The sequence below is a fragment of the Melospiza melodia genome, chromosome 5, assembly GCF_035770615.1.
Source record: "Melospiza melodia melodia isolate bMelMel2 chromosome 5, bMelMel2.pri, whole genome shotgun sequence".
Lineage (NCBI taxonomy): Eukaryota > Metazoa > Chordata > Aves > Passeriformes > Passerellidae > Melospiza > Melospiza melodia.
The window spans coordinates 77,246,961-77,274,435 of record NC_086198.1 but is presented as its reverse complement, the minus strand read 5'-3'; the positions used below and the strand labels follow the sequence as shown (position 1 = coordinate 77,274,435).

The 27,475-nt window shown below is 37.6% G+C and overlaps 1 protein-coding gene across 6 annotated transcripts in view; it reads left to right on the top strand.

The window, feature by feature from the left end:
* Positions 1–27,475, top strand: part of NSD2 (nuclear receptor binding SET domain protein 2) — a 99,708-nt gene that overhangs the window by 38,393 nt on the left and 33,840 nt on the right. For all 6 annotated transcript variants that reach the window (XM_063157523.1, XM_063157522.1, XM_063157527.1 and 3 more), the window contains 6 exons: positions 612–1,237; positions 16,336–16,501; positions 20,483–20,649; positions 21,158–21,649; positions 26,119–26,263; positions 27,287–27,364. In XM_063157523.1, the coding sequence (XP_063013593.1) occupies positions 641–1,237; positions 16,336–16,501; positions 20,483–20,649; positions 21,158–21,649; positions 26,119–26,263; positions 27,287–27,364 (1,645 nt within the window). In that variant the 5' untranslated portion in view covers positions 612–640. The remainder of the gene's footprint in view (positions 1–611; positions 1,238–16,335; positions 16,502–20,482; positions 20,650–21,157; positions 21,650–26,118; positions 26,264–27,286; positions 27,365–27,475) is intronic.

Sequence of the window (27,475 nt, the reverse complement as noted above, 5' to 3'; positions counted from 1 at the left end):
CTGGCCCAAAAGACTCACTCTTTATTCATTCTTACAGCCAGAATGCTTTGAGAAATGTCTGGAGACTGTCTGAGCTGTGGTGTTTCTGCAGGGGGTGTGTTTTGATGGATGGTTGAAGTTTGGAGAGGGAGGAAGGGAAGCTGTGATGCTGCTGTCCATAGTGTAGGTGCTACAGGAACACAGCCTGGGGGCTTTCTGTGCTGGCACAGCCTCTTGGAGATAAACTCATCTGGTTTATGTTTTTAATAATGATACTAACTTAGGTCTAACCTCTTGTTTTATATAGTGCAGTACCTTTGTGTAGCTATTGTAAGCAACACTCATGCTGTAAATGGTTAACAAATTGTTAAAATGAAAGCTGTGGTTTTGCTTTCCAATTTCAATTTAATAAAATTGATGATTCATAGATCTGTTTTTCTTGGAATTTTTTTGTAATGCATATTAACAGATACTGAGGCATTTTGCCTTGGAAGATTGTAAACAAAGCTTTTTTTAGTAAAAGTCTAATGAAGTACATCGAGTTTTATATTAGTGCTGATGTCTATCTGAGTACTTAATAGCTTTTGACATTTATTGTTAAAAATTTTTTTTGTCTATTTGTCTTAATATAGCAGTGTAAGACTGGAAACATCTGGGCTGAATGGACTTTAGCATCAAAAGAAGTTCTCAACTGTTAACTCAAAAAATTAACTGCATCAAAATGAAGCAGGTACCAGAAATCCTTGGAAATACCAACGGGAAACCTCAGAATTGTGAAGTGAATCGTGAATGTTCCGTCTACTTGGGCAAAGCACAACTTTCTGCCACTCTACAGGAAGGTGTCATGCAAAAATATAATGGCCATGAGACTCTTCCATTTATTCCAGCTGATAAATTGAAAGATCTGACCTCCCGGGTGTTTAATGGCGAGTCCGGGGCCCAGGATGCCAAGCTGCGCTTTGAACCTCAGGAAATAAAGGGAGTTGGAACACCCCCCAACACTACTCCTATCAAGAATGGCTCTCCAGAAATAAAGCTGAAAATCACTAAAACCTACATGAATGGGAAGCCTCTGTTTGAGTCCTCCATTTGCGGAGACAATGGTGCAGATGTGTCTCAGTCAGAGGAAAATGAACAAAAGCCAGCAAACAAGGAGAGGAGAAGCAGAAAAAGAAGCATAAAATATGACTCCTTACTTGAGCAGGGTCTTGTTGAAACAGCTTTAGTGTCAAAGACTTCAAGCACCACTGAAAAGAAGGTAGTACTTTTTTTTTTAATGTTTTCTGTGTTTTGTGAGGTTTATTAATCATACAGGAGTTTCAGTGTTTGTATGCTCATCTTCAGGCATTTAGTAGGTGCCTCACAAATGGGGGGAGTAATTTTCTATGCCTCTCTTTGTCTCAAAAAAAGAACAGATGCACTCTAGTTCTGGTACCTGTTTCTTCCCCAGGATAGGAATACGCCATAAATTCAGTTTCCATATCAGTAAAGTGAGTCTCCAGAGCAAATCAGGGCATGTGGAAGTATGTGATGTATGAAACAGAAATTTCCTCTAGACTTGTAGCCAAGACTTAGTCCCAATGTGCACCTGAGCAAGGAAACTGAGGTAGAGGTGATCTTTAACTCCTGGAGAATGAGGTATTATGGCTTCTTAATAAGCAGATGTTTCAGAAAAGAAACCTTCCTTTTTCTCTATTTCTGGTTCTGAATTAAAAGAAAAACATACTCAGCAGTCAGCTGGCTGATCAGCAGGCCTCTTTGCCATCGGATTTTGGCAATTGAAATGTAGTCCCCTTGCCTGTTTGTGATCTGAAAAGAGCTGGTTTTGCTTGCTATAACCCAGTGACTTATTTTAATTGAAAATATCTAGGTCTTGTATTTGGTGTCATTAATTTTGTGGTCAGGCTCTTTGGTTTTTTACTTCTTTTAAACATTGGCAGAAATGTTTAAACTTTTTTAATTTGTCTTACCAAGTTGTAAATAAGAATTCTGCTGGGAACCCTTTCCCCCCTTTATTTAGCTTTTATTGCAAGACTCCATTTAAAGGAATGTGGTTTGCAATAACTTTATCTCAGAGGAAAAACCCTACATAGCAGGGATACTTCTATGTATATTAAGTTTCTCAGTGAATAATTCAGAATGGTGTTGTATAACAATGGTGAATGTTAATGAATGGTTTGCATTGTTGAAAGGTCCTGGTTTTGCACACCTTAAACACAGAACCTATGTTATGGTTTTCTGTCAGCTGCAGTTAATCATGGACTCATGGGCTGAAAAATGTCTCTAAGACCATCCAGTCCTGCCATTAACACAGCCCTGTTGATTGTTACTTTCTTCCAAGGTCACACATACAGAGAAGAGACAGAGTTGCTGTATTGCTGATTTTAATTGCAGTTCTTTTCAATAAAACTAAATAATAAATGATTTCACAGAACTGGGTAAATGTGTCTCTAGGTATCAGAAATATTTATCGTTTGTTTATGGTTTGAATGTGTGATTTATGCTAAAATTATCAATACTCATGTTTTCAGGAATGTTGTTCAAGAGTTTGTTGTCTTTAATTTAGTTAAGGAGAATGTTTTAACACTAACTGGTTCAGACTTTCCTGAATCATTAGGCAGGGGTAAAAGGTATGGGCAGAGTTGATATTTTGAGTAATTCTTTGTCCAGCTCATTGTTAATAAGGATAAATTGGACTAAAAGGTGGCATGTTTAATAGCATTGACAACTGAAGCATATTTGTGTGGGTTTGTTTTTTTTGTTTTTTTCAGAAGGAGGAGGTGATATTGAATATGTCAACAAATGCAGTTGATTCTGAAGCCCTTTACACTGGTTGTCCATTGAGTATGGCATTTCATTTTTCCTGGTGCACAGTTCATTTAAAATGAAAAGAAAGATTTGTCCGGCTTTAAGTTGTCTTTTGGGCAGAAACGTTCAGGAGAAAACCACATCCTCACTGTTTCCCAGAGTGGCTGGGGCTCAGTGGCTGCAGAGTGATAGGGTTATTTGCTCCTGTGCCAAACCCCTGAGCTACCAAACCACTCAATCGAGGCAACCCCCTGCTCCATCTCAGCCCTTGCAATACTGCAACCCTGCTCTTTTCAGAGAGTTTGAAACACGGGGTCACACTTCTGGCTTCTTTTTTTCCTAGCATAGTGCACTTTAAAGCACAAAGGTCAAAAGGAGAAGCATTTAAAGGTTGCAAGATGTTATTTTATATCTCCTTGATTGTAAAAAAACCTGGGGCTTTTCTTTCACAGTGAGGATTTGCAACTGTGCAGGAAAAGCAAATATGAGGGAACATGTGAAGGAGATTTTTCAAATGTTTGTCTGTGTGTACTTGTCAGGCTTGTGACATACATGTGTTTTCTGTGATGATAACTATAATGTCTTAGTATCAGTGTTCTTTGGTTTCAGGCTCTAGCCTGAAACTCCATGGCCAGCATCCAAAGCCTTAATGTTAGTGCATAATACTGTGGTTTTATGTGGCTGATTGTGGCTGCAAAGTGGAAATTAGGTAAATATCCTTAGAGTAAAAGCTGATTCATTTTGCACTCAGGTACCTGTTTGTTGTAGGTTACATGTTAATGCAGAACCTGTTTGCCTGGTTTTATTTTTCATCTGGTTTCTTTCTCAATTTCTTGTTGTCCAGCCTCTTACTCTTTTGATTTAACAAAAATCACCATGTTTCAAATGCTGCCTTTTGTGTAGGGTAATTAGATCTCTGTCTGATGGACACAGCAGATTACTATTGCACTGAGGTGAGAGGCATATCGTGTAACAAATGTTCCAGTGCTCTGCTGTTGGCTTCTTGTTGTTTGGGCATCTTTTGTTATCAGAAACGAAAGCTATTTAAAACATTGTCTGTGAGTTAGTTTTCAGCTGGGAGTAAATGTGATCTGCCCAGCTCTCATGTTAGATTTCTGTTGATAACCACCAGCTTTTCCAGGCCTCTGAGAAACAGCTGTACTGCTTCCATTTTCCCAGGGTAAAGGAGATGAAGTGGTCCAACTTGTGCCTCTTTCCTCCTCCTCTCCCTCTTTTCACCCTTCTTCTCTCCACCTGAGGAGTTTACTTTAAAATCCAGGCCTCTCATGATAAGGCTTGGTTTCACAACTCTAAAGCCAAGGCAGTGCACCCCTGGACATTCTGGGTTATGGGTGCTGGGTATCACATGTTAGAGGTTTGCATCAATGCCAGAATCCAGAGTGGGCTCCTGGAGCTGCTCATGTGCCATCCTGGAACTGGGATTTGTCCTGACTGCTTTCACTAGATTTTCTTACTCATTGCTCGTGTTAGAAGTGAAGCAATCCTGTTTGGAGGAAAACAGCAGAGGTTTATTTCATATATTAATGTGAAGTAATCCCAGAATGATCCCTAGAGCATGCAGGGTTTCTGTACAGGAAACAGGGAGTACATACATGTGCAGCTCCCATGCTGCGGGTCCCTGGGTAGGTCTGTGCTCTCTGACCGTGGGAGCAGCCCAGTCTGTGATCCTGGCACATCTCAGCTCATTCTGCACAAGCTGGGATGGGCTTACAAGTGGCAGTTTGCCCTTTTGGCTGGGCTTCCTGGCCTGGCTTCCCAACACGGGTGCAGTAGCTCACAAAAGCAGCAGCACTGTGTCCAGAGCAAACCTGGAAGTCCACATCTGCTCTACTTGCTAGTTTAAGGTTTCCAGCTGTGTAATACATGTACATGATCCAAAAACTTTACCTTCCACATAGCTTCCTAGCCACTTTTCATGTAGTTCTCTTCCAGTATTATACCAGGAACTTGGCAGGTTTTTACTCTCTCTCTGCAGGATATGGCCTATAATGACCTTGCAGTAGCTACATGGGGGGCAATTGCAAATTGCTGGAGAAATTCCGCTAGTCCTTGTCATATGTTTATGTTGCTATTTCACCTTCACAGAGAAAAACTTTCTGGCTAGCTCCCTTATTTCCAATATCTACATACTGGCAAAGATTTAAAAACCCAATGGGGGTAGAACTGAAACAGTCTGAGGATGATCTTCTGATAGTGTCTGTGGTAACTAAATACAGGAAGCTGGGGACCACTGAAGGTGATGATATTTCTCTGATGTTTGCATCTAATTAGGTAGAGGCCAACACAAAGCAACAAGTTCACTTTATAATATTGGAGAACTGAGTTCATTGAATGTTTTATTATCCCATTGCAGATGGTACAGACAGACCCCAAGATTGCTCATTTTGTCTTAATTTCAAAAATAAAAACAAGTGAAATAAGTATGTGTTTTCAGGAGAAAGACTTGATTGTTTCTTATCATCAGTTGTTAGGAATTCCTGGTAAAGTACAGTTACTGTACTTGTGACAAAATGTGCAGCTAAACTGCCACAGGGGGCAGGATCTGTAGTTGTAGGATAAAATTAACCCAGTTATGTTTTCCTTTTTAATAGACTGTCTTGAGGTATCAGATCCTGTCTTCAGGCAAGTGATGACACAGGCTGTCTGACTGATGTCACCAGGATCCCAAAGGAGAAGGACTAATCCTAGAAATCTCTTCAGAGACAATAGAAATGACTTCTTACCCTTTTTGGAAGAGTTTCTGAAGTACTGTTTTGCATTAGCCCTTAGTAAAAGATTAAATTTAGCTAAGCCATGAGAACTTGTTAGTGCTAAGCAGCTCATAATGTGCAGCAGTAATTGTTACTTCAGTACTTAAATAGGATTTTTTTTTAATGCCTCATTGGGAAAGTATCTTAAAGAACCACTTGTTCTTTAAGAAGCACTAAAAAGCATACGGCATTGTACTGGTTTGAGGGGAGATTCGAAGATGTAAGTATTCTCAGAGTGGCTACAAAATTAATTGCAGAAAACCTGAGTATTTGTTCAGGCTTTCCATACCAGACTTCCTGTTCTTGTATGTAAAAGTGGCTGATTTGAGTGCATTTTTTACATAAAACTGTTGTCCCAAGAAATGTTCCCTAAATACATTTTTTGTCCTCTCTCTTCATAAACACATTGATGGGAGAATCCAAATGGAGTATGTGAAGTAATATCTTGAAGTGTTGACAAAAATACCGTCTGAGAATAGCACTACCAAGGTGGATCAAGGGGCCATTTAATTCAGCACCTCAGCTCGGGGTAGGGTTCAGTGGAGGAGGCATAATGGGGAATACAGATACTGCAAATCACAGAGTGATGCTCCTTTTGGATCTACTCAGCCTCCAGCAGTTTGTGACTCAGAGGTTTCTGGAGCTGGTGACTTTGTGTTTAATGGCTCTAGATGGCTGAATCCATGGAAGGAGGCCTCAGCTTCTTTTTGAGCCAGTGTGAGCTTCTTGCATCCAGTACCTGAAGTAACAGGGCAATAAAGCAGCTCTTTCACCTTTTCAATTTGCTGCCTACTTGTTTTGCTAGATTCTGCCATAATAACAGAAATATGGATCATGGACTTCTCTTACTGGTCATTGTGTAGATTGCTCAAAAACCTGCTCTGTTTTGAATTTCAGCTTGTCCAGTACTGGTGTGTTGTTCCACATATTTTAGAAGCAATTCCAGAATGCTACTTTGTATTACCCTGTTTCTGCACTGTGCTGTGTGCTGCCCTTTGGGTTCTGCTGTCTTGTTTACTTTAGAATAAGGAACCAGAACAATAGAGGACATTCAAAATATAAATGTCTTGTGAATGCATACAGTGGCATGTTAATGATTTTCTATATTGTTCTCAATTTCATTATTTTTCATTATAAATAATACTGAGAATATTATTGATTTCTGACTGCTTCTGAACCCTGAGCCAGGTTTCTGTAGAAAAGAGCTGACCAGATGTAGCTAAGTCAATTCAAAGAATGTCGGCATCTCTTGCATTTTTTCATATTTATCATTGGTTTGTGCATTCCAGAGCTTTTTTATTTTGGTCTTTTGGGCATTATGGTGGACATGACAGATTAAGTAAAATGGTGAGTAAGCCATCTTTGGAAGAACTAACATCCCTTTACATGTCAGCAGCAGATGGTGTTGAGAGGTTAATGGCAGTTTCTGGTTTTATAAGCTGACCAGATTTATTGTCAGTTGTTGCACAGGTAATGTCATGATTTAAATGATTTAAAATCTCAGCTTTTCCTTTTCCTCCTCCTGTATTTACCACTATAGGTTGGTTTGGCAAGGAATTTGCTGTTTGTTTCACTGTTTGTTTGGGGATTTTTAGCCTTTCTCTTGCTCTGCTCAGTGTTCTGCTTAACCAAAATAATGCATGTGTAAGTCTCACATGTAGCAAGGAGTTAGATCTGCAGTTTAGGGTTGTGTTACTTGGATGGATTTACAGGCAGATATTTGGGAAACATTAGTGATCTGTACCAGATGTAATTTCTGGCCCTTATAGCCCCCTTCTGTCAAGAAAGAAAGATATTTTGTAGTAACCCTTAGGCAAACTAGCAAAAGCAAAATATTTTGATCTGCCTTGGAGCAGTGGGTTCAACCTCCTTTACAAGTTTCCTTGTTTTAGAGTGGATTTTATGTAGGGCAGATGAACTTCAGGTTCTCCAAAAGAGGTCTTTGTCCACAGACAGTAATTTTATGTTTGTCTATTACCATCTTTCATCATCTTTCTATTATAAATAAAGAGATCCAACTGGGCTAGCTTATATTTTTGCTTTTTGTGAATATCTGAAGTTATAGGTATTCACAGGAGTTGTGTTCCCATGCATCATAAAATAGTAGTAGCTAAAACTGTATATTGTCAATAATCAGAAATTAATTCCCTTCTCAGAAGAACTGCTTTTAAAAATTACTATTTTGAAAGCTCACTGGAAGAGGGAAAACTGAGTCTTGTGTATATCTTTGTTAAACAAGCCCTGCTGTGCTTGTGTGAGAAGGGAATTTGTGACCTCATAGCAGCAACTAATGCTAGAAAAGCTTGATTTTGTTTATTTTTTGCTGTTTTGTTAGTTTGGTAAATAAATGTCAACTTGAGTGTATGTTGTGGATGCTTGTGATGAAGTGAAACAATTTGGGATCTTAGTTCTGCTAGAATTGACAGCACTTTGGTTATGTTCGTCATGATTTTGGACTGCAAACATTGCCCTATTTTAATATTCATATGGGGTTGGGGTTTCCCAGGCTTTCTGTAGGTTTTATTGCTGGAAATAAGGGATGTTTCAGAAATAAGCTTCAGCATTGCCAAGTTAAGGTAATGTTCAGGATTTTCTTGGTTGTCTTCCCCCACCTGTCTCAGGCTTTTAACCACTGATTTGGCATTTCATCTGTAGAAGAGAAGGCCCTGCTAGGTGAATGTAACAGGAGAACTTGTGAAAGTTCTTGTGCCTGCTTTTAGGTATGGGAATTTATTTTAAAGATCTGATCTCTAAAGCAAAGTAATACTTGGACTATGTCAAAATATTAGTCAACTAACAGAGCCCTTTTATGCCCAATAATTATTTGTTCTGTTTAAGCTTAGTCAGCTGCCTTCAGAAGTGTTCTTGTTATTAAAAAAAGAAAGGCAGAGATAAGTCTCTGCCTTCTCCAGAAAAGTGTCCTGTAAATCCAGTGGCCTTTAGGCAGTGCTGTCCAGACTTGGGTTTTTCAGTTTTCTGGCAATATTAGGATTCAGAATGTGTACCCATGCTGTCCTGGATGTCTGTGAGCTGCCAGGAGGAGGATACCTGTTCAGAAAGTGTCCTGGGCAAACTCTGTAAGGGTGTAGAAGAGTGCTAAAGATAAGGTTCTGTTACAGATTCTGATCTTGAAGAATGTAGATAACATTCTTGCATCTTGAACATGCAGATAACAAGCTACATATGGATATGGCATTCCGAAAATCTGTAGGTATGCTGAGATGATTTAGCTTTCACTCTGTTATCCTGTGTGAAGTTCATATGGAAATTGTTCAGAAATAATCATTTCTCATGCCAGAGTTCCTCATGGCTCTGCAGTTATGTTTTTACAGATTTCTGTAGCATCTTGTATCCACACTGTCTTTTATACCCAGATACCACATCAAAAGTTTAAACCTTTGAGGGTGGGTGAAGGTCAGATACACAGGATATAGGCAGAAATATTTTTCTAATACACATTATAAAAGATGGGCATATTCATTGTGATCAAACATTATCTAGTTTAAATTTCTGAAACATAAAACCTTTCATTAATAAGCCAGTAACTTAAAATTTAGGAGGTAATTTAAATGAAAATGCAGAAATTCAGTAAAACAGCTGAAAGAAACTAATCTCCATATTTTTAAGAAAAACTGAAGATTGGGAAGTGCTCCAGATCTCACGTTTTACTGAATCTGTGAGTGATTGAGTCTGTTTCTCTTCAACTCTTTACTCTGAAAGAAGAGTTGTGTCCTAGTTACTAAAATATCATTTAAAGTTTATGTCTGAAATAGTTGCTTATATAGTGTTTGGGTAAAGGAAGACTGATTTCAGTAGACAGATTTGCTTTTAAATGGAATTTTCTCATCTGCTAGAGACTTGTTAATGAGGGAACCAAAGCCAGAAAAAAAAAAAAGAATTGAAATGGAACCAGGAGTTTACTGCTTGATTTGAAAGACAAATTTGAACTTCTGTCTTGTTTTAAAATCCACAACCTACACTCTGAAAAAAACCATACATCCCTGTCTAAACTTCAATGAATTTTATTCTCTTTTGTTTACTTTCCCTCCTGGAGAGAAGCGTCTTGCATGGTGACACTCAGCCTGCTGTTCACTATCTGCTTTAGATGAGTTTGTGGGAAGAAATGGAGGAAACAAACCCATTGTGATAAAACTTAATATGTGGTTCAAACAGCCTCAGCCAGCACAGAAGAGTTTTCAGATCTGCAGTGATTTTCTTCAGCATTTTTTTACATTATTTTATAGCTTTACCATCTAAGCATGTTGAAGGAAAAAAAAAATAATCTGGGTTGTGGCAGGAAGATAAGAATATACTGTCTTCTGCAAACATAATTTTTCACACTGTCAGATTTGACCCTCTTTTAGTGATAGAAGAAATTAAGTAAGTGGTTAGTAATAAAAGAAAGTGAAAGGTAACTTGATGAAATACATTTAATGTAATTGCTCTCAAAATTGAATTTATAAGATTTTAGTTAAATCTCTAGTTTGGTATAAAAGAATTACAAATTAAAAAACTTAACAAGCCAGTTCAGAATAGAGTTAGTTTGTTTTTCTGTTCTGATGTAGACATTTCATGTCCTCTTCCCCCTCAGCAGTCTTTACCTCACTGTATATTTTATGAGGTTGTTGCAGATTTAATTGTGCAGATATGGATGCAATGGCCTTTTGGGAGCTGCAGTCTTTTGAATGCTCTGTTGTAGTGTCTTCAGTAAAAGAAGATGGAACATAGAATTTTGCCAGTTCACTGCTTCTTTCTTGGTTTCTTCATCCTTCTCCATTTTGTAGCAATAATTCCACATTTTTCCTTAATCTTGTGAAGTTCTGGTTTACTCTTTACTCTTCTGCCTGAAACATTCTCTCTGTAGGCAGTGGTTTGCAAGTATGTAATTGCACAGCATTCTTCCATTAGGTAGTGAACAGAATATAACAAGTGAAGAAGCTTTAGTTCTATTCTTAATGTATTCAGTCACTTGTCATACTATCTGAATATACTCCCCTGCATCCTAGAATGTGGGAGATACTTGAATAAACATAGGGCCTCTCAGGCCCTTTGGGGATAAACAGATTCACTATAATGTGTGCATTATAATCTTAAAAATTTAAAACCACTTAGGCAGTTAGGGTTGGGAGGATACTGTATTTTTACAGGCAGAATCCCATAGAATGATGACATAGAATGAGACTTAAGTTGCCACATTTGTTATTTGAAACAATAGTACATACAGAGGAGTTTGCACTGCTTTTGATCAGATGTGGTTGTAGTTTTGTGGTTTGAAGTGATTTGATTTAATGAGATTTTTGTCCCCAGTCACAGAGTGAGAAACAGCCATTTCTCTGTGGGATGACAAAACGTCTTGGGGGACAGTACCTGCATCCCTGCGTGCCTTGGGCTGAAGACTGAATGTAGATTTGTCTTTTGGCATATGAAATTCCTGAATTTTTCACTAAACGAGCACATAATTGTTATTGTGGTATTTTGAGGAAGGAAGGCACGGGATTGTTGTCCTGTTAATTTGGTTTGTTGTTTTTTTAGGTTATAATATCCTTAGTCATTGGGGAATTCAAGCAGTAAAATATTACAAAAATAATATTTTCTGTTCTGTTGCTCTCTTCTCTAGAAACACCAACCACCTCTCCTGAACCTCTGAAAGGAATATTTTTTGTACTACCATTTCCTTAGTTCTCTATCTGTGCTGATAGACGGGGAAGACAAAACAAAACATTTTCACTTATATTTTCATTACACAGAATCATGAGAGACAGTAGGAGTTTTAGCTGGCAAAGCACAGCACAAGTAGATAGCAGGAAGAGAAAAATAATGTGTGTTTGGTCAGCAACCAGTCTTAGCTTTTTCCATAGTAAATCTTATATTTTCCATAGGAAAGAAATAGCTTTGACTAAGTTTGTATGTTCTAACTTCAATTCGGAATGCATTTTAATTGTATATATTCTGTTTAGGGGCCTTGGTTATTCTGGTTTAGTTTCTTTGTAATGTGAGGAGCTTTGTTTTTCTCCTGGCCTGCAGCTGGACCTCCAGCAGTCTGTGTTTGTAGCAGAGCCCTCTGCTATAGTGAAAGTGGAAGTTCTTTGGTACAGAGTGAAAATGAAAACGGAAATACCAGATATCTGCAGCTTAAGCTGTTCAATATGTACTTCCTAGTAACATTATACAGAAAAGAGCATTTACTGTCTTCACTTGTCTTAATGGTTCATACCTTTTTTGTCCAGTCTTAAATTCTTACGGTGTTGTGGAGACTTGAGAACTTCACCAGTTCTCAACATTGTTTAATCCCTTTGTGACAATCAGCAGAAGACTTTTTTTTATGATTTCTATAGCTTTTTAAGTTTATATAATGAAGTGCTAGTTCTTTGATGCTAAAGGTAATTTGCAATAATTTTGAAGGGTTATAATTCCTTGCATATGTGTGCACAAGAGCATATACACACAAAATAGCTGAAATACACCCAAAACACCACTGTGTACTTTTAAAAGGGATAAAGTAATCTCAATCTGGCACCATCTAATAAGCCTTCTAGGTGTTTTTTAAAAATCTGCCTTTCTCCCTTGTTTACTAAGCACTCATCATGGTGTTTTCATAGCAGAGTCGACAAACAAACCTAAAGTTCTCTATGCAGTAAAGATGCTGTCCTTAAATGAGTTTGGTTCTGGTAATTTAAAGATACTTTTAAATTTTGAAATGACCTATTATTCATGGTGTGTTCTTGTCTCATCATATTCAGGCAGATTAGAACTAAATGGAAGTTGATTGGATTTTTTTGAGCAAATGTAGCCAAAGTTAATTAAATGCTAGTGTTTTCTGTGGCCAAGCCACTTCTTTGGGCTGGTAGAATGCTGACAGCAGTGTTGTGAATTCTTGTCAATCTGCCTGTCACTCATTGCCTGTGAAAGTGCTGAGGGAATGACAAACAAATCTGTCATATGTTAAGGAAAGAGGAAAAAGCATGTTAAATTTTTGTTTTATTTTTCAGTTCTTCTCAGCCTATTGCAGCTGATGGCCCAGATGAGTTTTTGAGGATGCTGCTTCTCCTCTAGTCATAATTTCTCAAAGAGAAACTCAGTTGCTGTAAAGGACTTCCTCAATTTTCACATTCCACATCCTCCTGGACAAAATAAACTTGAAGTCCATCTAGCTGCCTTTCCAAGCAATTGTTTCATTGCTCCAGAAAGTCAGGAAATTCAGTGTCTGTCATCCTGAGTAGTGCAAAGCCTGTGGAATGGTTTGTGTATCCAGTGTTAGGATTAGTCTCTGTGAGAGTCATCACCTCCACCTCAGCACTGCCCATCTTTGTAAATTCTCTGCAGTCTCCTGTTTGAAAGAGGAACAAAATCCTCAAATTCCTTAAAGTAGAAAAGTACTCTGATCCCAAGCTGTCTCCTTCTGATGTTTAGTGTAGCTGGTTTAAAGTTTGGGGCTGGGGTGACTGAGGGGGGAGCTCCTCAGGCTGCAGAGCTTGCCTGTAACTAAGGATGGAAAGCTCAAGGAAGTTCTGCAATTAAATGGTTTTAATTCTGGCAAAACTGCAGTTAAAGGTAATGGGATGGGGCGTATGCAGGGCACTCTAGACTTACTTAGCCGTGGCAGAACCAGAGAGTGTTTTGTGCTCCTCTGCAGCACAAGGACGCTGCTGACATTAATGGGTAGGAGATCTAATTACAAATGAGAACAATTTCAAGAACAAAGAAGTTATGAAAAAGACACGAGGGAGCCAAAATTTGAGAGGAAGGTATTTTAAAATAGTTTGATTTTGTGTGATCTTCCCTTTCTTTACAGTTGTGTTGTGAACCAGGAATTTCCCATCTTAATTTGTTTGCTTAAATATCATCGCAGGAAGAATTGGTCAGGCCTGGCAGGAGATGTTCCCTGCATTCTTCTTCTCTTCTTCCCTGCACTCACACAGCCCACAGGACTGTACTTCTATTCTAGTCCTGCCTCTCCATCTTCATGGGTGCACAGATGCCCTGTGCTGTCTGACCACATATTGTAAGGAGTTCAGACTTACCTAAACAACAATTTCTGTTTCCTTTGGGAGGAAAAATAAACTGCAAGCTGAATTGTTTTTCTTCTATACCATTTTGTAACTTGACAGTGATCTCCTATTCTTTAAAAATGCAGAGAATACAAGTGTCTTATAAAGGAGCTTCAGTCCTCAGTGTATGAGAAGAGAGGGGATTTGGGTGGCAAATTTGTTTAGAAATTATTTTTCCCCCCTTGTATTAATAATTAAAATAACCCTACCTGGATACTGAAGTAAAATCTATACATATGACTGTGAAATCTGTACGTGTGACTGCATTTGATTTGCAAAAATGTTTCTGAGAAGGAGTATTGAATAAACTGTTGGTGTCCTACAGCTGCATGTCCAAAGTGCATGCCGGGAATTGCACCTCATTGTTTACTGTTGGGATACCTATGGAATACATCAGAGCAATTCCCAGAATGAGAAAATCAAACTAAACCAGAATGGTGTGGGAAGGTAAGATGGAAGTGAGCAAGTGGTGATGTTTTCTGTAAACTTCTTAAAAATCTCATATGAGAGCTCCATGGATATCGAATGCTGTGCTGTATTTTTGCCATTCTGTTAAAGTATGAATGTTTTATCAATAGAAAAAAACCTAACTACATCAAACCCACCACAGATAAACCTTGCAGGTTTTATCAGAGTCTGTCATTTTTTTTGTCAGGATCTAGTATAGTAAAAGTATTCTGGGCTTTTCTAAAATTTTGTGAAGTGCTTGTAGGCACATTGGAATGTGATATTCTCCCCTGTACTGCCACCCCTTTTATGTTATGCTGCAGTTGGAAGCACTGCTAGAGCCTTTTCATTATTCCAGCCAGCTCCCTCTCAGACTAGAGTCATAAATCTTTGTAGCTCAGTTGCACTTTCTGAAGAATACAGGGAGTCATAAATTAAAAATGAGTTTCAGACTCCTGAGTAACTTTCACATTTCTGAAAAGTTGATTCATTGAAAAAAAATTCCATCCTACCTCTTCAGCTGAAATGCTGAAGTTGGTTTGTTGTGTTAGGATTAATGTTTTTCCAGACCTGCCCCTGACATATGGGCTTCTTAAGTTTTGGCTTTTAAGCATAACTTTTCACATCATGTTTAACTGCTAGAAAGAGCATTTGATTTTTCACATCTGCTTGGAATCTCTTAGGTCTCTTGAGAGTGCTGGACTTGAGGCAAGCTCACAGGAGGGGTTTTCTGACAGTCTTAGAGAATCCTCAGAGAGCCAAAAACCTTGAGACATGGGAATGTAGCTCCAGCTGGAGTCACATGAACCAAGTCTGAATTCACCAGAAAAGCTGAATCACTGGATGAGTAATTGTCCCTAGCAATCAGAGGACATGGCTTCATGTACGTTTACCAAGCAGAGTTTTGAAAGCTTTGAGAAATTGATTTCTAAGTACATTGAGTTTTAGGGGGTTTGACTGGATGTACCTCTTCATGTTTGAGGTGCAAATAAATCTCTATGCAGTTGCAGCACATCAGAGATTTTAGTTGTTTGTGTTTGGAATATAATGTGTTATTATTTATGGGAGTATTTGCTGGATTTGAAAATAGGTACAAGGTAAAGTGACCTACTCTGATTCAGCATAATGCTCCAAGTACTGGTTTATAAATTCTAGATTTCTGCTCTCTTAAGTGTCTTCTTTCCTCTTGCCTCTTCTAATTAATTTTAACTGCCTTCTGAATGAGGAGCTGGTATTATACAAGATGAATGATAAATGTTGCATATAAATTTAGTACTAGAAAATTAAAAAGGAGATTCAAAATACGTGATTTAATAAAATGTGTGATAAGTTTGTAATGAGATACCTTCTGTGCTTTTTTCCAGAGTTAATGCTTACCTAGATAAAGCTGCAGTCTATTTATATCAAATATAACAAATGAATCCAAAGAGACAAAATACAGCTAACTCTGTGAAATGGTTTTAGTTGGTGAATAATGTCTGTGTTGCTGAACTTTGTTATTACATAGTAAAAATGTGTCTGTCATAGGGGAACATGAAACACCCTTGTAGCTAAATCTATCCCTTGAAGTGGAAATAGTTCTGTAATTGTTTTCCAATAGCTAAAATAGCTTTACAGCATCAATGGAGCACTCACAAACGTCTACTGTTAGAACTGGAACAGAAAAAAATCTCACAAAAGTATGTGGGGAATGGTTCATGTTACAAGTTCTCAGTATGTGAAAAAAGAGCTGAAAGATGGAGGGCTTGGGGTTTTAAAACTGGTTATTTCTGTAGTTTCTATTCAGACATAAAGACAATATTTCAGTCTGTTCTAGTCTGGGGGGTTTTTTTGGTTTTGGTTTTTTGAGTTGTTTTTTTTTAATCTAATAGTACATTTGTGTGTATAGCACTTAACTTGATTAATAATGTTCAATACAGAGGGAGGTTGACTTTTCCACATCTTCATCCAGTGCTCAGGTAATGTATTTGAAATCAAATTAAGCCTTCCTCATGGTCTCTCAGAAGTTATTTGAAAAGACAAAGGCAAACCACAGCTTACTTGCCAATATTTCTAATTAAAAACAAAACTGTAATTGGAATGTGGATTTTTTTCACTTTTAGAGAACAAAAGCTATGACTTAAACTTTAAGGTTTTCATTACACATGAAATGCAATTATTGTTTACTAGCAAACATGACAGCACTTTTTTTGAACTATTTCTTATTTTCCTCCTTCTGTTACCCCTGATGCATATCTGAAAAAAAGATGATCGGTTTGGCTTTCCTTTTTTTTCTTTTTAAGGCTCCTGCTAAGAGAGATCAAACTCAGAGTACCATCAAAGAGGAAAAAGTCCATCTGTTGAAGTATAATATAGGAGATCTAGTGTGGTCCAAAGTGTCTGGCTTCCCATGGTGGCCATGTATGGTTTCTGCTGATCCTGTTCTCCATGCCTACACTAAACTAAAAGGTATGTCATTCAGATTTCTTCAGGTAAACTAAATTATTGCTTTGGAAAAATTCTGTTCTTCGTCTATGCAGTTAATCAGCAACTTGTCAGCAGGAATGTTAAAATCATGTAAATGCTATTCTTGAGTATATAGCAGTGTGTCTTTTAACTCAAGTGTTATCTGAAAGATACCAAAATTGTGAGCTGTCAAACTGTGTGGAGTCTTCTTAAAAAAAAGAAAAAAATAAACCTAAGAGTGTTTCCATTGTTTCTGTGGAGAAGCTTGGTAAATTGATATAGGCTAAAAATTTTATTAAAGCTGATGGGAATTAAATATTCCTGATGATTGTGATTTACTAAAAGCAATCTATAATTCAGGTAGCTAAATTTTCTCTGATTCACAGAGTCAGTACTGATATCTACATACAATATTAGTTGATTTAAAATGCAGGAACTACCAAGTGTTAATGAAATTTTTAGGAATGAATCTGTACAATTTCTTAATCTCATTTGCACCTTTGTTCTCTGTCCTGATATCTGAAACTTTTGAGGCTTTAGTAGCAATAAATATTTGGGCTACCCATTAAGAAAGAGTTGGAAAGGCTGAAAGCAGGGAAGCATTGGGATGGATTGCCCAGATAAATGGTCTGAACTCATTCGTAGGAGGTTTTTAAGTACAAATTGGATTAATATCTCTAGGATTATAGCTATATTCAAAATTGGTAGTAAACTAAATGGCTTCTTGAGAACCTTTTCAAGCATTCTTAATACAGTTGTTGGAATATTATAGACTCCTCAGACAAATTTTCCTTGTTGCAGTCTTTCATAGTTTGGATCAGGCAGTCCCTGTCATTTTTAGTCTTCGGATTATTAGGTCTAATATGACATAAAGAGATGGATTTTGAGAGTAGTAGAGCTGTGTATTTGTTCCTAACAATTGCTCTGTTCCTTGAAAGGAGCAGGGTTTATGTTCATTATCCAGAATCTTCATGGTGCATCTTTATCAGAAACTATAGAAACAGATCCAGGAAAACCCAATGTCTGAATGCAGCCTGTGGAGCACGAACAGAAAGAAGGGCTCACATACTTTGTAATGTTAATTTCCCTCTCTTTGAAGTAACGGAGTGATGGTCATTTCTCATATTTGCTCTGGAGTGGGTTTGGGCCTGCCTTTTCCTTGAAGAGTTTAGTCAGTGTCTGAGCAGCCATCCTGACTAATAAATGCATTCTGATGTGTGTATTTTATCAGTAGGTATTTTCAGTCTTACCACTACTCTTTTCAGTCCACCTACTCTTTATTATTTAGGCACTATCAAAAGTCTCTTCTTGCAAGAAATAAAAAGGTCTTTTGTCAGTGAATTGTAGAAATACTGAGCTATGTCTCTGTATTTTTCATTTCTAGGCTTAGGATCAAGTATTTATAAGCAGTCTGAATTTCTGGATGTTGCCCCTTGATTTGATCATTCCAGCTGATTAGGCTTAATAAAAATTAATAACTTTCAACTTGTGGGAAGTACATTTTTGTGTAAAAAAGTCTGTGTGAGTCTGGCTAAAGCCCCATCTCACTGAATATCCTGTCTCTGGCTGTGGTCAACCACAGATGCTCAGATACAGAGAAGCACCAGGGAAGTGGTGGGTTCCCAGAACACTCTCCCAAACTCCCAACAATTAGTTGCTTCAGGATTCTGTGGGCCAAAAATTAAGTTTCCCTATGTAACAACTGTTAATGAATATCATAAAATCAAGGCAACCCCGACGACGGGGAGAAATGATGCATCTGACTCCATTGATATCAGAAGGCTAATTAATTACTTTATTATACTATACTATTCTATACTATATTAAACTACATCTAAATTGAAACTACACAAGCACGCAACCCAACAAAACTGCCCAGAATCTTGTGACTGTCAGCCCACAGTCCTGACACACAAACATGGGTTCCATTGGTCAGTGAATCAAAACACTCACATCAGAATCCATTTACCAATTCCCTTCAGGTAAACAGTCTTCCACAATGCATTCCACTTGTTCCAAAACACAGGAGCAGTAAATGAGATAAGAATTGTTTTTTCTTTCTCTGAGGTGCAGAGAATGTGAATCCCAGAAAATCCTTGGGAAGTTGTGCCTTGCATTTCTCTGTGAAGAGAAATGCGGCCACAAATGAATGTCATTATTTTATCCAGGAGCATTGGTACAAATTCAACTCTCAGAGGGTACCTGAACATTCACCACTAGGTTTGTGACTCTAGTGGCAGGAACGATTACTTAGTCTCCTTAATTAGACAATTACAGCAGTGCAGCATTACAGTGCAAAAGGAGCACAGTGCCTGCCTGCTTGGCAAGTGGGCTCATGGCAGATCTTTAGAGGAGGTTGGAATCCTAGGCTGTGGCTTCTCTGTATGCAGCCAGAGCATCCTGGTAAAATAGACAGATTAAGTCATAAGAGCTCTGTAGTCACTACTTAAACATTTCTTGATAAGCACAAAGTTATTGCTGTGCAAGACAGTTTTTCCTGACTAGGCAACTCTGGAACATATGTTAGATTATTGATTGGATGTGTGATGGTTACAATCCCAAGACTTTCCCTCTGCCCTTCCTCTAGATTCTCATATCTGATCTCAGATGAGTCATTACAGTTCTTGTAGTACTCATAGATGTTTTTATATATAGTGTAAGTTCGTAATTGTTATAAAACATTACATGTATATATTAAAATTTTTGCCCATACCATTATTACCATTCCAGATGCCATATTTTACAAGATTAATCCCCTATTAAAATAATCACCATTATTGGCTGAATCACCATGAAAAGAAAGTTCTTTCTAACTCTAGAAACCCCAAAAATAGAGTATGAAGTAATCAATTAGATCTATTTGGTGACTAAGCCTGAAGACATGCAGTGTATGAATAATGGAATTCCAAAGTTTGAAGTTTGACATAGTTTGAAGTCACCTGTAACAGAATTGTGGCTGTTATTGGTACCTAGTGGGTGTCCATCCTTCCCTGAGTTTGTCTGTTGTCTAGTCTATGTGTAGGACAGACTGGTGTGGTGACACTGGAGGAACCACAGGTACTGCAGGGAGCATATTTGATCCAGCAGGATTGAATTTGCAAACACAGAAGTGCAGCTTAAAACCTTTTCTATTTTTAAACAAGACCATAATTTGAACACTTAGCAAACTTACAAGTTCTAATGAACAAGGTGTTAGAGGACATCTTAAGTGTGATCTCTTACCTCTGCCTTTTAGAAATTCATTGTTAACTGTGAACCCTTTGATGAGTTTTGAAAGTGGTTTCTTCCCCATTTTCTGTAGAATAGCTGAGACCTTGGGAAGGCAAAGGTTGTATGCCTGTATCATACCACAGTGAGACAATGTTCCTCCTGTTTTTCTAGGGGAAAAAAGGAAATATTTTTAGTTTTAGAAGAAAAAATGCTTCTTATTTAGATGTCAAAATTGTATTTTTATCCCTCCAAATCCCTTCCGCCAGCCAAATCCTTTATTGATTTCTTTGATTCCTGAAAAATCTTGATTAATATAAAGTTTTGATTGCAAGGGTTAAAAGCAGATTAAATACGTGTCTCTGTTTAAGAATACAAAAAGATAAATTTTAGGAGACTTAGGGAGGAGGCTGAGTGCACAAGCTCTCCAAGCTGTGGAACCTTCTCAGTGTTCCTTGGAAATTAAATGCTGAATTCATTTTCAGAAACACCCAAATCTAAATGTAAAGTTAATATAGGTGGAAAACTGACAGGTGATTGTAACCTCAAGTTAATTTAGCCAAACATGTTCTTGCTGGGAATTAAACTATTAAGCTTTTGGGTCAGACTTCATACATTATCTTTCAGAGACTTTCAGACTGATTTAAGTGTGTTTTTGAAAGGTTATCCAGTTTTTTTGTGCTTTTGTTATGGCAACTGTAGCAGCTTACAGACTTCAAGTCTGCAGGGGCTTACCAGAGTCTAGATCTTAAATACATGTGTTTTTTTAATTTTCAGGACAGAAGAAGAGTTTTCGTCAATATCACGTTCAGTTTTTTGGAGATGCCCCAGAGCGAGCCTGGATATTTGAGAAGAGCCTGGTGCCCTTCAAAGAAAAAGACCAGTTTGAGCAATTATGCCAAGAGAGTGCAAGACAAGCCCTCACTAAAGCAGAGAAAATAAAGGTAAGAGTTTCCCAAATCAGGCAAGATTTGGAGCTTTTTATTTTAGCATTACAGAGATGTACAGATATAAATATGTATTATAAAAAGCTTAAAGACAGCTTGTTTTACAGGAGTCTTACATTTCATTTATAGATGTAAAGGATGGGGTGATTTACCACTGTTTGTTACTCAGTAAACATCAGTACTCTTCTGCTTTGTCATGGATTTATCTGTGGTGTCAGTTGTATCCAGTACAGCTTCATTTGAACTCTGAATCACAGACCTGCATGACAATTATTTCCCACTGTTTGTTACTCAGTAAACATCAGGACTCTTCTGCTTTGTCGTGGATTCATCTATGGTATCAGTATTATTAAATACAGCTCCATTTGAGCTCTGAATTACAGACCTGCATGATAATTGGTCTCTTGGGGGTGTTGGATGTCAATGTCAGCAATGTTGGATGTCAATGTCGGCATTTTGCAGTCGCAGGTGGGCAGATTGCTCACAGGGCTGTCTCGTGTTGCAGATGCTGAAGCCGGTGTCGGGGAAGCTGCGGCCGCAGTGGGAGATGGGTGTGCAGCAGGCCAGTGAAGCCGTGGCCATGACAGTGGAGGAGCGCAAGGCCAAGTACACCTTCATCTATGTCAGGGACAGACCCCACCTCAACCCTCGAGTGGCAAAGGAGGTTGGCATTGCTGTGGAACCCTTGGAGGAGATGGATGAGTCGTCCTACTCACATGAAGAAACCACTCCAAATCTGAAATCAGTGAAGGAGTCTGGCATTCCTAGCAAGAGGAGGAGAAGGACATCAAAACTCTCTGCTGCTGATGATATGCAAGAGAGCAGTCAGTTGGAGGATAAGAATACTACTCCTCAAAAGTCATCTGAACAGGCAGAATCCAAAAGAGGGATAGGCTCCCCTCTCAATAGAAAGAAAACTCCAGTGTCTACTCCACGAAGCAGAAAGGGCGATGCAGTATCTCAGTTTTTGGTCTTTTGTCAGAAGTACAGAGATGAGGTTAGTCTCTTTCAGCTGTTATTATTGTTGATTGCCTCTTCTCATTTCTGTACTTGAAGAAACTACTTTACTTTAGTAAACAAAAATTAGTTATTACTGCACAATCCATATTTTCTGGGTTTGACAATGCCTGCATCAAATCTTATTCTAGACAGAAATAGAGAAAGAAGGGAATGTAAGTGAGCTATATAAACAAGACGGTGATAACTGCTTTTGTATTTCAAGCAAAAGTTGTGTTAGTATCTTCCCACATAAACCAGTAGTCCTTTGTATCAGCCATATTTTGTCTTTAGTGTATGTACAATACAATACATATGCATACATATATGCTCAGGCAACTGTAACAAAGAATATGCTGTTCATGGCAATCTGCTTGTTGACAACTTTTACATTCTTTCTGAGGACATGGCTCAGTTGATTCTGTGTGTTCCCTTATCTTTGAACACCTCAAAACTTAATTTACTTACTTGGAACCTTTTGCTGAGCTTCAAAAGAAGCTGCTTACCAAAGCTTGTAAAAATTACTGTCAGTGTGTGCAATCTTCTGGGACAGAAACTAGGTCCTCTTGAGGCACTTACACTCCAATACAAGGTAGAATAAATAAAACAGTATGTTATTATCAATTTGTTTTAGGAAGACTTAAAAGTGTAAAAAGCACTACTGCTGGTGTAGCTCGTTACTTTTAAAACAGGACTTATAATTACTTTAAAATTAGGATTTTTCTTCCTTTCAGTTTTTTAGTCCATTTACAGTACTGTTCCATGATCTGAAGCTAGTGTGATATCTTATGTTTTCTTGTACTTGTACTATTACATATTGTTCACAGAAGGATCAAGAAGTTAGTGCTGACTTTGTCATACTCTTTAGCTAGTGAATGGTTGACTTCATTGTCAACCATACTTGTATTAGAAAAGAATTAATAGATGTAAACTTTATAAAGGAATATTGGGGAAGCAGATTCTGTTGGATGGAAGTCAATTAGTTGTGGTTCAACTTGGGATCTTATTAGATCATTGAAATTTAAGGTAATATTGAGAATGAAAATGAGCACAGTATTACATAGACCTTTTAGTGGCTTTGGTTAAGTTGAGAAGAGCATTGGCATTGCAGTTTGCTGGCTCTGGAAAGGAAATGGTTTAGTAGCCAGACAATTAAATACAGATTTTAACATACTAATTCTGAAAAGCTGTATGGGTAAATCATCTGTCTCATGTTGGAGACACATGAGTTCTATTCCCAGTTCTTCTGTAAGTGACATTGCAAGAGGGAATCACCTTGGCCTTCAATGTACATAGCAAGAAGTCTTTTGCAGTATTGAGGGACATACAGTTGCTTCTCTGGAAGAAATGAGATTATGATGGCTGGCTTTATGGACTCTTAGCCAAACACAGCTTGCAGAGAAGAGATGTGCTGGGTCTCTGGTATTTCTATTTTCTGTGCCAGTTATCGCACTTTGTTCCCTGCTGTTGTTATACTGTAATTTTCAAATTAATAGATGGAAAATATGAAGACTATTAGAATATATGAAATTGAGGAAATACATTTTCTTCAGTGTCATTTCAGGAAATTGAAAAATTTTCTTAAACTTGAAATTCTCACTGATGATAGTGGCTAATGTTGCACAAAGTTAAAGTAGAAGGAAATAAGTTTTAAAATATTATGTATTTTTAGAGAGAGGGCATCCTACCATTTCTGCCTAGAATACCTTTTAATGAAATCTGTCATGAAAACCCAAATCTGCCTGAATGTGTGATCCATTCTAACAGGTACAGAAACACTTCTGTGGGTAGAACAGAACTAGGTTGTGAAAGCTGCAGATACCTCTGACTGATCATCAGAACCTGTCTTCCCTTTGTCATGATTGGAATTTGACTGGCAAAGTGAGAAAACACCAACTTAGATATTTATGCTTTTTGCCTTTCATGGTGCTTTTAAACTGGCAGGTTCATGCCATTGGTGGAAGGTGGAGATTCTAACCTGAGATTTGGAGTGTCCCCTGCTGTTAGGCTTATCTGGTTCAACTTGCATGACTTTCACCAAGAGTTTGTTTTGCTGTGTTGTAGATGATCTGATGCTTTAGAAAGAGTGATGATGTTGGCTAAAAAACAAACCTGGTTTTGAGCTGCTTGAACTGGTGGCATTGGAGAGTTTAGTGTATGACTTTCTTAGTATTTGCATGTAGAAACTGAGAAAAAAGGAGCATTACAGACCCCAAAGAGGCTCTCTGTCCCCAGTCTTGGGAAGGGATGGAAGTGAAAGGGATGGCTAAAGACTCTTCTTGTGGGGCCTCTAATAATACCAAGCTCTCTTAAAAGTGGAGCCATTTCTGCTGTGTCTTGCTTGGAGTCTGGCTTTGTGTGGTAGTGAGATTCATATATGGGTTTGATTTTATTATTATTTAACTGCTGGAGATGTTTTTAATGATTTAAGAGACACACTTCCCACATCCCTGAGGGAGGTGCTGAAAGCTTGGAGCACTTTTGTGGTTGTAGTGGTGCATTAAGTATTTTGTGCTGTTACCAAAGGAGTAAAGATGTGTTCTGTACTATTGTATTGTGTGCTTCCCCTGTGAGAAATACAAGGCTAGTAAGCATAGTAGGGAAGTGTCTGACTGGAGATAAAGGTGTCATTCAAGTGAGAGGCAGAGAGCTACACTGTTTACATCAATTGATTTGGGCCTTGAGTCTCTTGTGAGGAAAATTAAGGAATAATTTCACTAACATGGAGACTTTGGAGAAGACTACGGAGCTTTTTCTTTGCAGGCCTTATTTATAGGGGTCCCTTCACCATTAAGAATTCTCAGTGTCTTTTCCTTGTCATTTCACAGTGCTGCTAGTCAGCTGAAAGTTATTCTTATTTTGTTGAGACTGGAGGTAATGTTAATGTGTATCTCATTTCTCCGAATAAATCTAGTTATTTCTTGGAGAATTAAGATTGAGCACAATGACCTGTACATTTGTGACAGCAGTCAAAATTGATGCTAATTTTGTGTTCTGAAGAAGCGAGATTTGTGGAAGGGGTATCTTGTGGGTTTATGTTTCTCCCTTTCAGTAATGTGAATCCAGTTGCTGGATTTTAATCTAAATTGAGTAGAGGCTTTCAAAGGTAGTTGTACTCCTCAAGCCTTATGCAGATGGATTATGCCAGGTAGAAACAAGGCAATTCTACTAAGAGAAAAATTATTGCATGGATTTCCATACTAGACACTGACCAATGGAAGGAAGGTACTGCAGCTATTTTAATACTTGGAAAAGCAAGAGTCACACTTGCATCCTGTTTGGTAACAGGAAATGTAGTTGTAAGACCATTAATTCTAAGAAATTAGGTTTACTCATTTCACCTTACCAGAAAATTTGTATTTCTGCTCTGTTGAATGGTGTTACTCTTTGAACAATTGGCTTTCTTGACTTAGTTTTTCATTTGCTCTGTGTTTTTGGGGTATCAGTTACATCACTCATTTTGGGGAATGTTGGGTAATGAGATGAGAAGAATTGTTTTTAAACTTGCTGTTTCATTTCTGCACAAGCATAGAGTTTTTTTACTTGGATGATTAATCAAATCTGATATTCCTTAAGTAGAAGTAGGAGTATACTGAAGGAGTTTGGGAGGATTTTTTTTCCTTTTTTTGGTATTGGTGTTTTGGTTGTGGTTTTTTTTGTTTGGTTTGGTGTTTTTTTTTGTTTTTTTTTTGTTTTTTTTTTTTTTTTTGGTTTGGTTTGGTTTTGTTTTGGTTTGGTTTTTTTGTTTGGTTTTTTTTGTTGTGTTTTTTTTTTTTTTGTTTGTTTGTTTTTGGGTTTTTGTTTTTTTTTTTTTTTGGGGGGGGGGTTTTTTGTTTTTTTTGGTTTTTTTTGGCGTATACTTCTGGAAACTCTGTTAAACTCCATGTTGATGGATATTATGTGTCCTGCTTATAGCATTAAAAAAGATGCACAGCTAGGGTTCATATGCATAATATAAAAAAGATGAATCAATACAGGGAAATTGCATCAGATGCTAACTTACGTAAATCTCTCTGCTGAGTTAGGTGTACTGAGTTCTATGATTAATGAGTTTTGCTCTGAACTGATGGATTTCTTTCTAGGCAAACGTATATTCCAGTATTGCTTGCCTGTCATTTATGGATCTATATTTAAACTTCATTGAGAAGCAATACCCTTTTTTTTTTAATGACCACAAGACAAGATTTATACTTACTCCACTTACTCCAGTTTTTGAATGGCAAAAGGCAAATAGATACTTCCAAAATTAGTCTTAATATTTCTGAATAAGCTAGTTGATTTTTTCTTAAAAGACAGACCGAGAAGTGGTTATTTAAAGCAAAACTGGATACAGTAGGCTTTATTCTAGTTCTGTCTACAGCAGAAATATTAGCTATTGTTTGTATCCAGTTTTCCAAAGTGATGGAAGTGTGTACACCATTCTTTCCAATGGCCACTTTTTTTAATTCAACCCTATTTCTGCATGTATAGGTGGTTGCTGAACATCCAGATGCTTCAAGTGAGGAGATTGAAGAGCTGCTCGAATCGCAGTGGAACATGCTTAGTGAAAAACAGAAAGCTCGCTATAACACAAAGTTTGCCATAGTGACCTCTCCCAAATCTGAAGAAGACTCTGGTAAACGTAAAACTGTGCTAGTGTACTCTAACTAAATTTGATATACATAGTGGCATTAAACTAAGCACATATTTGAGACCCTGTAGGGAAAACAGCTTTCACTGTTTTCCAGTTTTAATTCTTGGTGTTTGTGCCAATAGCAAAGGAATGCCAATGGTTACAATAAACGCAACCCATGAAGTCTACATTTCTTGCTCATTGTTCTGAAAAGTTGTTATATGTAAACCTTCTGCTGTTTAGACATTGCTGATTTCTCATTCTTCTTCTGCCCATAAGCAGCTGCCATTGCATCCACTGCTTGTTACAAGTGGATGGTGGGAAGGAAAGGTGAAGTGTTAACTCCTAGTAAAATTTGAGATGTTGTTTTTATAGAACAGTTAGAAACGGTTTAAAAAATTTAATCAGTGCTACACCTTTTCTTCATATATGCCTAAAGTGTATTACTTCACATCATCATCAACTCAGGAAGAACTATTCCAGACTTTATTCTGTACCCTTCAGCCATTTGGCATTTTATTGTGCTACTCAAAGTTTTTAGGACTTTGTGCAAGTTTGCAAATACTTTATTTTTTTTCTCCTTGTATTTTTGTTGCTTTTTTCTGGTGTTTGTTTTTGATGAACAGTCTCGATTGTTTTCCAAAATATTTGAGGGGGTTTGGAGTTGCTTATTTGAGAAAGGAGGAGGAAGAAGATAGTTTGCCATTTGCATGAGTTTTATCAAATTTAACTAGCTATCATTTTTCAAATTTAAATAGCTTTACAGCACTGTAAGAAGACTTATATGGAAGTATTAGAAGCCAACAGGTGCTGCTTTGGGCAATGACAAGAATGAGAGGGAGTGTTTGAAAGTTTGTGAGACTTGGAAAAATTTGTATAAAAATGGCAGTCAGTTTTGTTAACTATGTGTGTGTGTGTGAAATAACATCATTTTGTGGAAAATTGAAAAGTTTTTAACTTAAAATTTTAAGTGTTAAATATTTGGATATCAGTTTAAAAAAAAAAACACGTTCTGTATCTCTCAAGGTTCATCATTGAAGAATATTGGAGAGGCCAAACGTAAAGTGTTTCAAGACTCACCTAAAAGGAGATCAAGATCCAGAAGTAATTGAAATTTGTGTTCTGTGCAAATAGCTCATCATTATAAGTAGCTGTTGAGTGTATTTTTTATGTAATCACCCACGTATCATAATCTCTTTATTTTATCTCAGATGT